At 43.7% G+C, this 18,228-nt stretch overlaps 2 protein-coding genes and 2 non-coding genes across 5 annotated transcripts in view; all 4 read right to left on the reverse strand.

Moving 5' to 3' along the window:
- Window positions 1-490: 490 nt before the first annotated feature.
- LOC121559808 (E3 ubiquitin-protein ligase Mdm2-like) overlaps window positions 491-18,228 on the reverse strand; it is a gene marked incomplete at its 3' end in the record, with an annotated part of 159,884 nt that continues 142,146 nt past the window's right edge. Inside the window, exons 2-6 of the mRNA XM_045216926.1 lie at window positions 7,980-8,069; window positions 7,785-7,859; window positions 3,432-3,565; window positions 946-995; window positions 491-574 (exon numbers count right to left, since the gene is read on the reverse strand). Coding sequence (XP_045072861.1) covers window positions 491-574; window positions 946-995; window positions 3,432-3,565; window positions 7,785-7,859; window positions 7,980-8,069 — 433 coding nt within the window. The remainder of the gene's footprint in view (window positions 575-945; window positions 996-3,431; window positions 3,566-7,784; window positions 7,860-7,979; window positions 8,070-18,228) is intronic.
- On the reverse strand, window positions 13,040-13,158 carry LOC121559817. Its single transcript, XR_005998827.1, has one exon. It is a non-coding gene; the product is annotated as a 5S ribosomal RNA (ribosomal RNA).
- On the reverse strand, window positions 14,292-14,410 carry LOC121559814. The gene has a single exon (XR_005998825.1). It is a non-coding gene; the product is annotated as a 5S ribosomal RNA (ribosomal RNA).
- The window catches only part of LOC121559812 (receptor-type tyrosine-protein phosphatase mu), a 38,751-nt gene continuing 37,238 nt past the window's right edge, over window positions 16,716-18,228 (reverse strand). For both annotated transcript variants that reach the window (XM_041872897.1, XM_041872896.1), the window contains one exon: window positions 16,716-17,043. In XM_041872897.1, coding sequence (XP_041728831.1) covers window positions 16,752-17,043 — 292 coding nt within the window. In that variant the 3' untranslated portion in view covers window positions 16,716-16,751. The remainder of the gene's footprint in view (window positions 17,044-18,228) is intronic.

Consider the following 18,228-nt stretch of genomic DNA (forward strand, 5'->3'; position numbering starts at 1 on the left):
TTAGTCATTTAGCAGACGCTCTTATCCAGAGCGACTTACAGGAGCAATTAGGGTTAAGTGCCTTGCTCAAGGGCACATTTACGTCATTTAGCAGACGTTCTTATCCAGAGCGACTACAAATTGGTGCATTCACCCTATAGCCAGTGGGATAACCACTTTACAATTATACTATTTATTTATTTATAAGTGAAATGCTTACTTATAAGCCCTTAACCAACAGTGCAGTTTTTTTATTTTTATAAGACAAGTCAAATAAAACAACAACAAAAAAGTGTTGAGAGAGAAAAAATAAAATAACATTAGGGAGGCTATATATACAGGGGGGTACCGGTGCAGAGTCAATGTGCGGGGGCACCGGCTAGTTGACGTAGTTGAGGTAAAATGTACATGTGGGTAGAGTTAAAGTGAATAAATTACAAATAACACGGGAAAACACACATAATAGTACAACTGGTTAGAGGTTTCCCTTCATTTAGTTTAGTGTGTCTACCATAGAAATAAAATGAATAGATCCTCTTTCTATGTTGTCTTCCTACCTTAGGCCCTCTATCCGGTTTATCCAGAGACTGGGATTCTTAAGGGAAAAAGAAACATCCACATTTAAAAAATCTGAATAGACTACCGGTACTTCTTCAGTGTCTTATCAACCCCAATACATCAGACAGCATTGAACTGCCTAGCGTAACAAATGGCTTTTTCAAAAAGTGATGTATATGAAACCCCCACCTCTTTAAGGAATACCTGGGATAGGATAAAGTAATCCTTCTACCCCCCCCCCCTAAAAAAATAAATATATATAAAAAAAATTGTAAAGTGGTTATCCCACTGGTTATAAGGTGAATGCACCAATTTGTAAGTGGCTCTGGATAAGAGCGTCTGCTAAATGACTAAAATGTAAATGTAAACTAGTAACTACAGGACAATAACCGAAAAGGGGAAAAGTACCTTGTTTTTGCACTGCTAGGAGATTTTGTGTGATCATAGCGAAGAGGACTCTGAAAGAGCAAAACACACAAGGCTAACATTAGCATACTGAAACAGTTTCCGTTTCAGCCATCTCAAATTTGTTTAGCAAAAAGAAGCCTGCTCATCAACTTCAGTAACTTCTTTTTGAAACATCAGTACACATCTGAGCCAACACATGCCACAGGTGACAGCATATTAAGTGGCTGTATTAGAGGTCCAGAGAGCCTGTATTAAAGGCTGTGTAGAGGGGATGTATTAGAGGATGTATTAAAGGCTGTGTAGAGGGGATGTATTAGAGGCTGTGTAGAGGGGATGTATTAGAGGCTGTGTAGAGGGGGATGTATTAGAGGCTGTGTAGAGGGGATGTATTAGAGGCTGTGTAGAGGGGATGTATTAGAGGCTGTGTAGAGGGCATGTATTAGAGGCTGTGTAGAGGGGATGTATTAGAGGCTGTGTAGAGGGGATGTATTAGAGACTGTATTAGAGTCTGTGTAGAGGGGATGTATTAGAGGCTGTGTAGAGGGGATGTATTAGAGGCTGTGTAGAGGGGATGTATTAGAGGCTGTGTAGAGGGGATGTATTAGAGGCTGTGTAGAGGGGATGTAGAGGATGTATTAGAGGATGTGTAGAGGGGATGTATTAGAGGCTGTGTAGAGGGGATGTATTAGAGAATGTATTAAAGGCTGTGTAGAGGGGGATGTATTAGAGGCTGTGTAGAGGGGATGTATTAGAGGCTGTGTAGAGGGGATGTATTAGAGGATGTGTAGAGGGGATGTATTAGAGGCTGTGTAGAGGGGATGTATTAGAGGCTGTGTAGAGGGGATGTATTAGAGGCTGTATTAGAGTCTGTGTAGAGGGGATGTATTAGAGGCTGTGTAGAGGGGATGTATTAGAGGATGTATAGAGGGGATGTATTAGAGGCTGTGTAGAGGGGATGTATTAGAGGCTGTATTAGAGGCTGTGTAGAGGGGATGTATTAGAGGCTGTGTAGAGGGGATGTATTAGAGGATGTATAGAGGGGATGTATTAGAGGCTGTGTAGAGGGGATGTATTAGAGCCTGTGTAGAGGGGATGTATTTGAGGCTGTGTAGAGGGGATGTATTAGAGGCTCTCTAGAGGGGATGTATTAGAGGCTGTGTAGAGGGGATGTATTAGAGGCTGTGTAGAGGGGATGTATTAGAGGCTCTATTAGAGGGGATGTATTAGAGCCTGTGTAGAGGGGATGTATTAGAGGCTGTGTAGAGGGGATGTATTAGAGGCTGTGTAGAGGGACTGTATTAGAGGATGTGTAGAGGGGATGTATTAGAGGCTGTATTAGAGGGGATGTATTAGAGGCTGTGTAGAGGGGATGTATTAGAGGCTGTGTAGAGGGGATGTATTAGAGGCTGTGTAGAGGGGATGTATTAGAGGCTGTGTAGAGGGGATGTATTAGAGGCTGTGTAGAGGGGATGTATTAGAGGCTGTCTAGAGGGGGATGTATTAGAGGCTGTCTAGAGGGGATGTATTAGAGGCTGTGTAGAGGGGATGTATTAGAGGCTCTATTAGAGGGGATGTATTAGAGCCTGTGTAGAGGGGATGTATTAGAGGATGTGTAGAGGGGATGTATTAGAGGCTGTGTAGAGGGACTGTATTAGAGGATGTGTAGAGGGGATGTATTAGAGGCTGTATTAGAGGGGATGTATTAGAGTCTGTGTAGAGGGGATGTATTAGAGGCTGTATTAGAGGGGATGTATTAGAGGCTGTGTAGAGGGGATGTATTAGAGGCTGTGTAGAGGGGATGTATTAGAGGCTGTGTAGAGGGGATGTATTAGAGGCTGTATTAGAGGCTGTGTAGAGGGGCTGTATTAGAGGCTGTCTAGAGGGGATGTATTAGAGGCTGTATTAGAGGCTGTGTAGAGGGGATGTATTAGAGGCTGTCTAGAGGGGATGTATTAGAGGCTGTATTAGAGGGGATGTATTAGAGGCTGTGTAGAGGGGATGTATTAGAGGCTGTGTAGAGGGGATGTATTAGAGGCTGTGTAGAGGGGATGTATTAGAGGCTGTGTAGAGGGGATATATTAGAGGCTGTCTAGAGGGGATGTATTAGAGGCTGTGTAGAGGGGATGTATTAGAGGCTGTCTAGAGGGGATGTATTAGAGGCTGTGTAGAGGGGATATATTAGAGGATGTGTAGAGGGGATGTATTAGAGGCTGTCTAGAGGGGATGTATTAGAGCCTGTGTACATTTAAATTTTAGTCATTTAGCAGACGCTCTTATCCAGAGCGACTTACAGAGAGCCTGTCTTAGATTATGTGTGTGTTGGGGGTGGGGGGTAAACAGGGTGGGGGGTAAACAGGGTGGGGGTAATCAGGGTGTGTGTGTGTTGGGGTGGGGGGTAAACAGGGTGTGTGTGTGTTATTGTGAGAGTGTCTGTGTGTGGCTCTTTGATGGAGAAGCTGTCCACTCCCTGCAGTGTGTCCCCTCACCGTGGCTCTTTAACAGAGAAGCTGTCCACTCCCAGTACAGCCCCCAGTGGGTCGTCAGCACAGTGCACTAGGTGTTGCTGCTTCATGTCATAAAGCTGCTTCTTCATGATGTACTGCCCCAGGTAGAATATCACCTGACAATAGACAGCACAGGGGTCAGAGGTCAACACCACAGCATAACACACAAGAGGAGAGAGAGCGTAACAGGGGTGCTGCCAGAGGTCAAGAGGAGAGAGAGCGTAACAGGGGTGCTGCCAGAGGTCAAGAGGAGAGAGAGCGTAACAGGGGTGCTGCCAGAGGTCAAGAGGAGAGAGAGCGTAACAGGGGTGCTGCCAGAGGTCAAGAGGAGAGAGAGCGTAACAGGGGTGCTGCCAGAGGTCAAGAGGAGAGAGAGCGTAACAGGGGTGCTGCCAGAGGTCAAGAGGAGAGAGAGCGTAACAGGGGTGCTGCCAGAGGTCAAGAGGAGAGAGAGCGTAACAGGGGTGCTGCCAGAGGTCAAGAGGAGAGAGAGCGTAACAGGGGTGCTGCCAGAGGTCAAGAGGAGAGAGAGCGTAACAGGGGTGCTGCCAGAGGTCAAGAGGAGAGAGAGCGTAACAGGGGTGCTGCCAGAGGTCAAGAGGAGAGAGAGCGTAACAGGGGTGCTGCCAGAGGTCAAGAGGAGAGAGAGCGTAACAGGGGTGCTGCCAGAGGTCAAGAGGAGAGAGAGCGTAACAGGGGTGCTGCCAGAGGTCAAGAGGAGAGAGAGCGTAACAGGGGTGCTGCCAGAGGTCAAGAGGAGAGAGAGCGTAACAGGGGTGCTGCCAGAGGTCAAGAGTAGAAGTCTGGGAATGTCTCAGGATAAGACCGCACCATGAATAGTTCTGTCCCAGTCCAGTTGATACCAGACAGTTCTGTCTCAGTCTAGTTGATACACCTCATCCCATACTGATCCAGGCAGTTCTGTCCCAGTCTAGTTGATACCCTCCCTCCATATACTGATCCAGGCAGTTCTGTCTCAGTCTAGTCGTTACTCCCCATATACTGATCCAGACAGTTCTGTCCCAGTCTAGTTGATACACCTCATCCCATACTGATCCAGACAGTTCTGTCCCAGTCTAGTTGATACCCTCCCTCCATATACTGATCCAGACAGTTCTGTCTCAGTCTAGTCGTTACTCTCCATATACTGATCCAGACAGTTCTGTCTCAGTCTAGTTGATACACCTCATCCCATACTGATCCAGACAGTTCTGTCCCAGTCTAGTTGATACCCTCCCTCCATATACTGATCCAGACAGTTCTGTCCCAGTCTAGTCGATACCCTCCCTCCATATACTGATCCAGGCAGTTCTGTCCCAGTCTAGTCGTTACTCTCCATATACTGATCCAGACAGTTCTGTCTCAGTCTAGTCGTTACTCTCCATATACTGATCCAGGCAGTTCTGTCCCAGTCTAGTCGTTACTCTCCATATACTGATCCAGACAGTTCTGTCTCAGTCTAGTTGATACACCTCATCCCATACTGATCCAGGCAGTTCTGTCCCAGTCTAGTCGATACCCTCTCTCCATATACTGATCCAGGCAGTTCTGTCTCAGTCTAGTCGTTACTCTCCATATACTGATCCAGCCAGTTCTGTCCCAGTCTAGTCGATACACCTCATCCAATACTGATCCAGCCAGTTCTGTCCCAGTCTAGTTGATACCCTCCCTCCATATACTGATCCAGGCAGTTCTGTCTCAGTCTAGTCGTTACTCCCCATATACTGATCCAGACAGTTCTGTCTCAGTCTAGTTGATACACCTCATCCCATACTGATCCAGGCAGTTCTGTCCCAGTCTAGTTGATACCCTCCCTCCATATACTGATCCAGGCAGTTCTGTCTCAGTCTAGTCGTTACTCTCCATATACTGATCCAGACAGTTCTGTCTCAGTCTAGTCGTTACTCCCCCATATACTGATCCAGCCAGTTCTGTCTCAGTCTAGTTGATACACCTCATCCCATACTGATCCAGCCAGTTCTGTCCCAGTCTAGTTGATACCCTCCCTCCATATACTGATCCAGGCAGTTCTGTCTCAGTCTAGTCGTTACTCTCCATATACTGATCCAGACAGTTCTGTCTCAGTCTAGTCGTTACTCTCCATATACTGATCCAGCCAGTTCTGTCCCAGTCTAGTCGATACACCTCATCCCATACTGATCCAGGCAGTTCTGTCTCAGTCTAGTTGATACCCTCTCTCCATATACTGATCCAGGCAGTTCTGTCTCAGTCTAGTCGTTACTCTCCATATACTGATCCAGGCAGTTCTGTCTCAGTCTAGTCGTTACTCTCCATATACTGATCCAGACAGTTCTGTCTCAGTCTAGTTGATACACCTCATCCCATACTGATCCAGACAGTTCTGTCCCAGTCTAGTTGATACCCTCCCTCCATATACTGATCCAGGCAGTTCTGTCCCAGTCTAGTCGTTACTCTCCATATACTGATCCAGACAGTTCTGTCCCAGTCTAGTTGATACACCTCATCCCATACTGATCCAGACAGTTCTGTCCCAGTCTAGTTGATACCCTCCCTCCATATACTGATCCAGGCAGTTCTGTCTCAGTCTAGTCGTTACTCTCCATATACTGATCCAGACAGTTCTGTCCCAGTCTAGTCGTTACTCTCCATATACTGATCCAGACAGTTCTGTCTCAGTCTAGTCGTTACTCTCTCCATATACTGATCCAGACAGTTCTGTCCCAGTCTAGTCGATACACCTCATCCCATACTGATCCAGGCAGTTCTGTCTCAGTCTAGTTGATACCCTCTCTCCATATACTGATCCAGGCAGTTCTGTCTCAGTCTAGTCGATACTCTCCATATACTGATCCAGACAGTTCTGTCCCAGTCTAGTCGATACACCTCATCCCATACTGATCCAGACAACAGAATAAGAGTATTCTGGGTCCCATTTTAGACAGGCAACTGATAGACACATGATCACTGTACTGAGTAGAAATATATGACTCCATCCCATATACTTCTCTAGCTGACAGGAGGCTATTGTGATTGATCACTGCCATGAAGGCATCAGTTCCTTATCATAAAAGCAGATTACACAGACTGTAAACATATTCTCCAGCAATCAATGTGGACCAGTTAAACACTCAACACCCTATAAACTAAAGCATCAATGCAGCCTCTCAGTCTGAGATAACTGTCTCCCTGATGAACAACAGAGAGGAAGGAGTCCCAGACTAGTTTGACATTCCAGAGGTCCATTTGAACCCCAGTGAGTCAGAGAGGAAGGAGTCCCAGACTAGTTTGACATTCCAGAGGTCCATTTGAACCCCAGTGAGTCAGAGAGGAAGGAGTCCCAGACTAGTTTGACATCCCAGAGGTCCATTTGAACCTCAGTGAGTCAGAGAGGAAGGAGTCCCAGACTAGTTTGACATCCCAGAGGTCCATTTGAACCCCAGTGAGTCAGAGAGGAAGGAGTCCCAGACTAGTTTGACATCCCAGAGGTCCATTTGAACCCCAGTGAGTCAGAGAGGAAGGAGTCCCAGACTAGTTTGACATTCCAGAGGTCCATTTGAACCCCAGTGAGTCAGAGAGGAAGTCAAGAGGTGACTGAATGTTCTAACATTCTAACTAAGATAAACACCAATCTCTCTCTATGACTCAGACTTCCTCACAGACAGATAGACCCCCTGACAATTCTCCCCAAAGCTGTGTGACATGTCTTCAAAACCAAGGGGACCTGCTAGCCAATCATAGCTCACCATTTATGTTTAAAATAAGTAAATGACAGTGCATTTGTATTCTAGTTTAGCAGATGCTCTTATCTAGAGTGACAATCAGTTCATTCAACTAAAGTAGGTAAAACAGTATATCAACAGGAAAAACAACAGAACCAAGACAAAAGCCTTTATATTTTTTGAGAGCATCTACTGTATGTAGTACTTAGTTGATGAAAGCGACAACCAATAGTGAAACTAGTGTAAATCTAACTATGTGGAGAAGAATCCAGATTCAACACCTACACAACTTCTATACCAGTAGTTTGGCTGCTAACAACACATGAAGAGGAACTATTCCTTCCTTAGAAATGAACTAATATCCACTATTCTAGGAGTAAACTAAGATATACTGCAATTGGAAATTCACAACATCAAATATTTAAAGTAAAACGTAATTAAAATATGAGACTAGAAAATATTATGGAAACTGAAAAGTCTGGGATATAATGTCCATTGAGGGTCTTAACGGTTTTCATCTGTCTGCTTCACGCAAACAATAAGTTGATTAACTAAAGTTGAGCCAAAGACGTGTGGTTTCTATATCAGCAGGGTACAGGCAACAAAGACAGCCAGCTGTCAAGTCACTTCATACCTCTTTCATGGTGAAAACGTCTTTGTCTGCACCTGCCTGCTGTAATAAGATGTGCAGTTTCTCTTTTGGTCGTACCTGGGAAAAAATAGCACATAAAACAAAAACGTTATTTTAGATTCAATGTCATTGTAAACAAATATGATGTAAAATGTGTGATAGAGAGAGAGAGGGAGAGCTATTTAAGTTAATACTTACAAGTTTCTCATTGTCCAACGTATTTATTTGGGAACCAGTTCTATGCCATTCTGACATTCTCTCACAATTCTCTGCCATTCTGTCTTTCACCTGTTGAAGAGTAGAGCAAAAAATACATTTAAAATGTCAAAGTTAACATGCAATGCCTTATAAAAGTATACAATTACATACACGTCAAGACAAGCTTTGGAAGACAGAAACAAGCTTACCTATCTAAATAAATAGAAGTACTAAAGAGTAGACGTCCCTTATACACACACACACACATCTCTATAATACACCCTTCATATTCTGTACATAAAGTGCTTCAGCTCGGATGCTAGCAGTAGGAACCACTTCCCCGTTTCCCCGGGATTTAAATAGGCTCGGAAAGACATGTCAGGGCTAGCATTGCTCCGGCTGTTGACGCCGGTGTAGGGCTAGCAGTAGGAACCACTTCCCCGTCTCCCCGGGATTTAAATAGGCTCGGAAAGACATGTCAGGGCTAGCATTGCTCCGGCTGTTGACGCCGGTGTAGGGCTGAAGCCAGATTACTAACCTCCCTTGACATGTCGAAGCATGACGAGCACACCGCTTTGAGTCACCCACCTAGCGGCCACCCTGCGTCTGTGCACCCCCCTCCACCCTTAGTGCCGAGTTGGATATGCCCGGCATGTCCCAGTTTACTACAGCTCCGCATTATGTAATAATCAGCTGTCAGACTGATGTGGGCAGGTTTGGAGGAAGGGTGTCTCGAATGGTTGCTTTGTAGGTTCCTGGACTCTTATCTTCCATTTTGTTTTCGATCTTAAAAAATTAGTGTAGGAAATAGGGATTTGGTTAAAGAATCTGGCAATGTCTGTATATATATTTATTTTTTAAAGAAGTGAATGTCCAGGGTTTTCAATAACAAAATCTGGTCACTTATTTCCTTTCACATATTTCTTATTTTCATCCAAATTATTCCAACGGAAAAAATGGTATTTGGGTAAGAAAGGGCTATAAAAAACTGATGCAACTTAAATATATTAATTTAATGAGGGGATTTAATTAAATATTTTAGCACACATGCAGGCTTATAGCTTGACAAAACAGATGAAAAGGAACTGGCTTTTCTAGCTAGCTTGTAAACCAATTCAAGTTACACTAGCAATTTTATTTTCCAATGCATGTAACATTGGGTTAACCACAGTGTATTGATGTATTCTGAATCAAAGACATGTTTACCAATTATGCTAAACTTATTAGCTAGCTTGCCAACATAGCTAGCATCGTTAGCATCGCTAGCACGCTAACCCTTAGCTAGCACGCTAACCCTTAGCTAGCAGTAAATAAGTATAAGGTAGAAACATGCAAAGTAACAATTGCACATTTATGAATTGTTTGGATAAGCCTACCAATTTCAATGTCATGACGCAGTATATCTGACACAACATTGTCAATGCATGTTGGATTCCACCGAAAGACATATGGGAGCTAACATTAATTAATTAAAAATAAAGACAACGGGAACATGCATTGCTTGCCAATACACCAAATACAAATACAATTTTAGCTAAAATATTGGTTAGCAGTTTAGTTAATAGCTTACCTTCTTGCATGAACGTAAACATCTGCAACCATCCTCCTCTTCCTTAAAAAGGTGCTGCCTAGCTACTTTACTGGGTTGTGCTCAAGGCAGAGACAGGCTTGCCAGGTCAATTGCTAATTTCTAAGAAGTCACTCAAAACCTGCCTTCAAAGCCTGAAAACTAGCACAATTTCAGCAGATTACAGGGAAATTAATAAATGTTTTAAAATGCCATGTTGGTAAAGTTGCAATATAGAAGTAGTATAAAACCTTGCACCCAGCGACCAAAACCTTTCACCTGCAGCAAAGTTTCCAAAGTACCTCAATAAACCCCAAAAATGCATACATGGCAACCCTGGGCAGAGACGTGTTGACCTGTGAAACTGTTGGTTGTGCACTCTGCAGAAGTCAGATATTTGTGGCTAATGTTAACATTCTGTGGAGGTCACCTGATCCTAGATCTGTGAAAAGGTTGACAACAACACAGTTTATGTTTGTGTTAGAGAGCACATTACAGGCCTGTCTGAATTTTATTTAGTCATTTGAAATCACATATTTTAATGTTAAGCTTTGATTTGTAACACTAAATGTTTTGTCAGTGCATAGTATTCTGCAAGACAATCTGTGGAACATTTTCATATTAGTGGTACATTTGAGTGAGATTTTGAGCTAGCAGTTGGAATTTTGATACATTGTATGACACACCCTACACTACAGCCAATCAATGATCAGCCTCCCATCCCCTTCTCTGCTCCCATCCCCCTCTCTGCTCCACTCCACCAAGTCAAACATATAAGCCAACTACAGTGGGGAGAACAAGTATTTGATACACTGCCGTTCTATATCGTGGAGCTCCGCCCCATAGGGGAGCTCTGCTCCTAGTGGTTTACCCTCTGCCCTAAGGCAGCAGCAGCCTGAGACAAAATTATGCACACACCTACAGCCAATAGGAGTACAGGTGTCCCTATAAGAGGGGGTGCCTCCCCTCAATCAGCCTCCCTTTTTCTTCAGCGACTGGACTAGACTGAAGAAGCCAAGAAGAGACGAAGAGAAGACTCAGGACGAAGAAAACGCCGTCGATTTTCCAGATCATCGACGTCGTCCTACAATGAGCACACCAAGCTTATCCATAGGGTAAGTATTTAACAAAAGCTCTTTTCAGAGCTCAATGTCGCTGTTCCCCTTGGCGGCTGTCGACCCCCCCGACATATGTTTCGTGGGTTGAGGGACACAGCACGCCAGGGACAGCTTCATTAATCCCCCACTATGCGCCAGCTGCGCCTCCCTTTTTGAAGGAGTGGAAGCAGCGTTGGGCATTTTTAGGGAGGATATTCCTCTTGAGGATGTGCTATCAGTGTTAGTCTCAGCTTCTGAGGCATCATCTGAAGGCGCTGACTCAGGAGATGACAGGGCTATTGGGGAAGAAATGAATATTCTATTGGAACAATTCATTACACTGACCCAGATGTTTAACACCCCTTTTCCTTCGGGAAATTGTGAGGTCATTACATCCCTGGATGATGACGCCACAGCCTCTCTGTGCCTGAATTCTCAGGTCTCATTGAGTGGGCTGCTAAACAGCGGGAGATTAAGCTGCCCCCCATTCCCTCCAACCCGGAAGTGGATATGAGGAAGGGCGGCCGTTACTCTCGCTACAGCTTGGCGTCAGACGGCGGCCTCCAGCAGCAAGGGAGCGGGCCTCGTCCCCCCCCTGCAGCGCCAGAGGTGCCGGCGAGAGAGGTCATTAAAGCGTCATCCTGGCATCACCCGAAGGGCGGCCAGAAGAGACGCCGTTTATGACAGGCGAGGGGGAGAGAACGGAAGACGGCACAGCGCCTACTGTGACCGAGCCCACTGTCCCCCTCACTCTACCGTTGAGTGTATGGAGGAGAATGTTTTTTGTTGATGTGTGTAATAAAGAGTTGGCTCTACTTGACACTGTCAAAAAAGAGCCCCTTTTCCATAATACATCCGAGAGCGTTCGACCTTCCTCACTCTCGCTCTCTCTCTTACCACTATGAGTGCAGCTCAGCCCACCATGGTGCGTTGCTGAATGCACACATAAGGCAGGTATATAAAAGGTATTAAGTGTACCTTATAAAGACCTCACTTTACAGACTCCTAGGAGTGCTGTAGTGAGTGTCTCACATAGCAGGCTGCAGTCTCAGCCAGATAATGGCATGATGACGCGACCGCTATTCGGGACGGCGCTCTGTCTCAGGCTAACGCCTCAGTCAGTGCAGTTCAGACCCGTGCTGCGGTCACGGAGGGCCTGATTACTACGGTTACGGGCGTAACCAACGTATCGGCGCCCCCGTTTTCTCTCAGAACGCGCTGATAATAACCAAATTGGGGATGGCGCACTATCACAGACTAAGGTCTCTGTTAGTACGACCCAGACCCATGCTGCGTTCAAGAAGGGCCCGATTACCACGGTCACGAAGGTGCCCAGTGTATCGGCGCCCCCACTTCTTTCTGAACGCGCTAATACTCACCACACTGAGCGTAGTTCAGCCCACCAGAGGTGCAGAGCTGAACGCACACAGGAGGTGAAGTGAGGAAAGATACCAAGACACCATCTTGGCTTATCTCAAAGAGACCTCACTTTACAGACCCCAAGGAGTACTGTAGTGAGCCGAAATTCAACAATATTCAAACATTTATTGAACTTAGTAGGAAATCAACTAAATCTATTCAACTTGTTAGAAAACGCATTAATTTGCCCAAGTCAATCATAAGACATGAACAAAATGCATCAGTGATTGGTATTTCCATGAACTTTCTGAAAGGGCACAGGAATACCCCTGTCTGTGTGCATGCGTGCGGTGCGCGAGTATGTCTACACTTTGTGTAGCCGTTAGCGATGATGCTAATGATAACCTTCTTCTGGTAGGGAAGGAATGGCTTTCCCCCAAAACCTTCGCAAGTAAATGTTAACTACAAAGTAGTCATTTGCATCACTCCAGTGGCCATTTGTTCTACAGCAACACCGCTTAACCAAACAAAGGTCTCTTCCTGGTGCACGCTTGCATTTAAGGGTAACTACACCCCAAAATCTAAATGTCTTACATTTTTCCCAGACCTCAAAAATGGTCACCTGATAGGGTTTAAACATTGTTGTGGACATAGAACATCTAATTGTGCTGTTTTGCTATTAAAAAGGTGTACTTTTGAGAGCGAAAACCTGCCAAAACAGGGACAAACGGTCAACGGGGAAATCTAAACGGAGAAAAGGGAACTTGGGAATTAACGGAATCAGGCAAAACATTGAAGGGATTTTATAGTGCCCTAATGGACTACAGACATTGACAGTCTCCTAGACTAAAAACAAAGGCTGCATGTACTGCCTACATTTTGAGGGAAACGCAATGTCCATTATTTGATTTGATCAGGGCAGGGCAGGGCAGCACACACAAACTGCATTTAGTCCAATAACAATCCATGATATTATTAGGGTGATAAATAAAAGGCAGTTGCTCCATGACACAAGAGCACGCTCTACTGGGACAAAAAGCTTACAGCACCTGGTTTTCCCAGGCGGTCTCCCATCCAAGTACTAACCAGCCCTAAACCTGCTTAGATTCCGAGATCTGACGAGATCGGGCGTATTCAGGCTGGTATGGCCGTAAGCGAGGGAATAACTCTTGGTACACTATATAAAGTCAATGTGTCACTCACTCTGAAAGAGACACAGAAAAGTCTCCACTTTATGACACAGACTGAAGAAGCTCAAACCTTGCTTACATTTCCAAGATATATATATATATATATATATATATATTTGAGTCCTGTGGGGGGGCATATCCTATGTTGATTTATGACAAGTTCATGGACTAGGGCCCTATAAAATAGGCGTTGCGGACCGAATCACGGAATCCAGACATTAAACCGAAATTCAACAATATTCAAACATTTATTGAACTTAGTAGGAAATCAACTAAATCTATTCAACTTGTTAGAAAACGCATTCATTTGCCCAAGTCAATCATAAGACATGAACAAAATGCATCAGTGATTGGTATTTCCATGAACTTTCTGAAAGGGCACAGGAATGCCCCTGTCTGTGTGCATGTGTGCGGTGCGCGAGTATGTCTACACTTTGTGTAGCCGTTAGCGATGATGCTAATGATAACCTTCTTCTGGTAGGGAAGGAATGGCTTTCCCCAAAACCTTCGCAAGTAAATGTTAACTACAAAGTAGTCATTTGCATCACTCCAGTGGCCATTTGTTCTACAGCAACACCGCTTAACCAAACAAAGGTCTCTTCCTGGTGCACGCTTGCATTTAAGGGTAACTACACCCCAAAATCTAAATGTCTTACATTTTTCCCAGACCTCAAAAATGGTCACCTGATAGGGTTTAAACATTGTTGTGGACATAGAACATCTAATTGTGCTGTTTTGCTATTAAAAAGGTGTACTTTTGAGAGCGAAAACCTGCCAAAACAGGGACAAACGGTCAACGGGGAAATCTAAACGGAGAAAAGGGAACTTGGGAATTAACGGAATCAGGCAAAACATTGAAGGGATTTTATAGTGCCCTAATGGACTACAGACATTGACAGTCTCCTAGACTAAAAACAAAGGCTGCATGTACTGCCTACATTTTGAGGGAAACGCAATGTCCATGATTTGATTTGATCAGGGCAGGGCAGGGCAGCACACACAAACTGCATTTAGTCCAATAACAATCCATGATATTATTAGGGTGATAAATAAAAGGCAGTTGCTCCATGACACAAGAGCACGCTCTACTGGGACAAAAAGCTTACAGCACCTGGTATTCCCAGGCGGTCTCCCATCCAAGTACTAACCAGGCCCGACCCTGCTTAGCTTCCGAGATCGGACGAGATCGGGGGTATTCAGGCTGGTATGGCCTTAAGCGAGGGAACAACTCTTGGTACACTATATAAAGTCAATGTGTCACTCACTCTGAAAGAGACAGAAAAGTCTCCACTTTATGACACAGACTGAAGAAGCTCAAACCTTGCTTACATTTCCAAGATATATATATATATATATATTTGAGTCCTGTGGGGGGGGGGGCATATCCTATGTTGATTTATGACAAGTTCATGGACTAGGGCCCTATAAAATAGGCGTTGCGGACCGAATCACGGAATCCAGACATTAAACCGAAATTCAACAATATTCAAACATTTATTGAACTTAGTAGGAAATCAACTAAATCTATTCAACTTGTTAGAAAACGCATTCATTTGCCCAAGTCAATCATAAGACATGAACAAAATGCATCAGTGATTGGTATTTCCATGACCGGGAGACACATGGGGCGGCGCACAATTGGCCCAGCGTCGTCCAGGGTAGGGGAGGGAATGGCCGGCAGGGATGTAGCTCAGTTGATAGAGCATGGCGTTTGCAACGCCAGGGTTGTGGGTTCGATTCCAACGGCGGACCAGTATGAAAAAAATATATATATATGTATTCACTAACTGTAAGTCGCTCTGGATAAGAGCGTCTGCTAAATGACTAAAATGTAAAATATAAATGTAGTTTAGGTGTCGTATCGATGGGCCGGCTGTGCAGACTGACTGCCACCGTTTGTTTCCCGCTTGGATAGAGTCAAGAATATGTTTTTCATTATTCTAACAAAAACTCATCATCACACTATTGTTGTTCTAAAGTAAAATCAACCTCTTCACCCTCATCATTCAGTTAGGCCTCATTTTTTAATTAGATTGTGAAGTAACTTGCACAATTATCGCCTATTCCATCTATTTGTCATTCATTCAGTGGGCATTCGATCATCAACTTGGCTGGAGTCAAGGATATGTTTTTGAATTATTCTAAAGGACTACTGCAACGTGTAGCATGTTCTCATTTCCCTTACAATGCATTTGATTAGTAATATACTGAACAAAAATATAAACTCAACATGTAAAGTGTTGGTCCCATGTTTCATGAGCTGAAATAAAAGATCCCAGAAATGTTCCATACGCACAAATATGCCATATGCTTATTTCTCTCAAATTTTCTGCACAAATTTGTTTACATCCCTGTTAGTGAGCATTTCTCCTTTGCCAAGATAATCCATCCACCTGACAGGTGTGGCATATCAAGAAGCTGATTAAACAGTATGATCATTACATAGATGCACCTTGTGCCGGGGACAATAAAAGGCCACTCTAAAATGTGCAGTTTTGTCACACAACGCAATGCCACAGATGTATCAAGTTTTGAGGGTGCGTGCAATTGGCATGCTGACTGCAGGAATGTCCACCAGAGCTGTTACCAGTTAATGTAATGTTAATTTCTCTACTATAAGCCACCTCCAACGTCATTTTACAGAATTTGGCAGTATGTCCAACCGGCCTCACAACCGCAGACCACGTGTAACCACGCCAGCCCAGGACCTCCACATCCGACTTCTTCACCTGCAGGATCGTCTGAGACCAGCCATCCGGACAGCTGATGAAACTGAGGAGTATTTTGGTCTGTAATAAAGCCCTCTTGTGGGGTAAAACTCATTCTGATTGGCTGGGCCTGGCTCCACAGTGGGTGGACCTGGTGCCCAAGTGGGTGGGCCTATGCCCTCCCAGGACCACCCATGGCTACGCCCCTGCCCACTCATGTGAAATCAATAGATTAGGCCCTAATGAATTTATTTAAATTGACTGACTTCCTTATATGATCTGTAACTCAGTAAAACCATTGAAATTATTGCATGTTGCATTTATATTTTTTGTTCAGTATAGTTATTGTCAGTAAAGTTATGGTAAATAAAACAGTCCCATAACAGCTTCTATTTACACTTTGTAAAAAGAAGCTGTTATGGGACTGTTTTATTTATTATAACTATACTGAACAAAAAATATAAATGCAACATGCAATCATTTCAATGGTTTTACTTTGGGGATAGGTGTGAAAGAAATACAGGTAAAAAGGCTCTAAATACTTTTCTGAATGTGACTTCAACATTCTAACAAATGAGCAATGTAAAATACAAACATTTAGGAAAAGTCAAGGAAGGAGCAGAACTTAGATTTTTTGGGGGGGCTGATTTTTTACATTTCAGAAAATCTAATGTCAATGCCTGTTGGTCTATAGCGGTTCTAGTGTTAACTAACTATTTAGCAGTCTTATGACTTGCGGGTAGAAGCTGTTCAGGGTCCTGTTGGTTCCAGACTTGGTGCATCAGTACCGCTTGTTGTGCGGTAGCAGAGAGAGAACAGTCTATGACTTGAGTGGCTGGAGTCAAAGCATACTACAGTATAGGGATAAGATATTTGATCAATACTATTGATTTCAGAAGGGGAAAAAAAAGGCCAATCAAAGTCTGAAGGTATGTATTTTTCCAGTACAACTTACTTCTCCCATTGAGTGTGAGGGTGCACTCGCTCCTAGTGTTGAGGGTGTGGTTATGTGTGTCCATGAAGGACAAGGCCTCGTCACAGTTTGTCCCCTGCTCCGCATAACTCCTGTCCATGGAGTTCACCATCACTGTCATCTCCTGCCGAGCACTGCTCAACGTCTCCTTACGCTTCTTAGCCAGCTTCCTGTTTAGGAGAACACAAGACAAACAACAACAAATCAACAACGAATCAATAATCAATGAATCAATAATTATAATGTCCTACTTTAGTGTTGCTCAACGTCTCCTTACGCTTCTCTGCCTTCTGTTAATGAGAAAAGAACAGACTAACAACAGAGAGATATTAGTTGAAACAGATGTTAGATGTTAGAGATGACTCATACCTGGAAAGTCATTGAAGGATTGGGTAGAAAAGACTGTGGTAAAGAGAGAGAGAAGTTACATTCATTTAAAACTTTTTCCTCCCAATTCGAGCCAAGCAATTCGATCCATACCATTTACCATCTAATTCATTTGGCAAGGCTTAGTCTTGTGAAGGCAGATACATCAATCAGCGGGCCCGATGATGGTCAATTAGTCATTGAATCCTGGGGTGGAGAAGGCATTACAGCAATAATAGAGTTTGTTTGCCTCAAGAAACAACTTGCTTTCAGGACTTCCTCCAGAACCACACGATTCTGGGACAAAAAAAATGCTATTTTGTGCAGCAGATAATGTACATTTGGGTTGTCTTTGGACTGGACGCTTTTTGGGCCTCCTTCAGGCCAATTCAACTCAATACAGTCAGGAACAAAACTACCCTATACTCAGACAAACAGATATTTTGTGCACATTGAAAATAGATTGGAACAGGGGGCCAGACCAGATTAAGCAGTGAATGTGTGGTGAGCCTCATCATGGTACTCTATCCCATAGAAATAAATACTTATCATGGAACTCTACCCCATATAAATAAATACTTATCATGGAACTCTACCCCATATAAATAAATACTTATCATGGAACTCTACCCCATAGAAATAAATACTTATCATGGTACTCTACCCCATATAAATAAATACTTATCATGGAACTCTACCCCATATAAATAAATACTTATCATGGAACTCTACCCCATAGAAATAAATACTTATCATGGTACTCTACCCCATAGAAATACATACTTATCATGGTACTCTACCCCATATAAATAAATACTTATCATGGAACTCTACCCCATAGAAATAAATACTTATCATGGTACTCTACCCCATAGAAATAAATACTTATCATGGTACTCTACCCCATAGAAATAAATACTTATCATGGAACTCTACTCCATAGAAATAAATACTTATCATGGTACTCTACTCCATAGAAATAAATACTT

Source organism: Coregonus clupeaformis, unplaced genomic scaffold (assembly GCF_020615455.1).
Source record: "Coregonus clupeaformis isolate EN_2021a unplaced genomic scaffold, ASM2061545v1 scaf0856, whole genome shotgun sequence".
Lineage (NCBI taxonomy): Eukaryota > Metazoa > Chordata > Actinopteri > Salmoniformes > Salmonidae > Coregonus > Coregonus clupeaformis.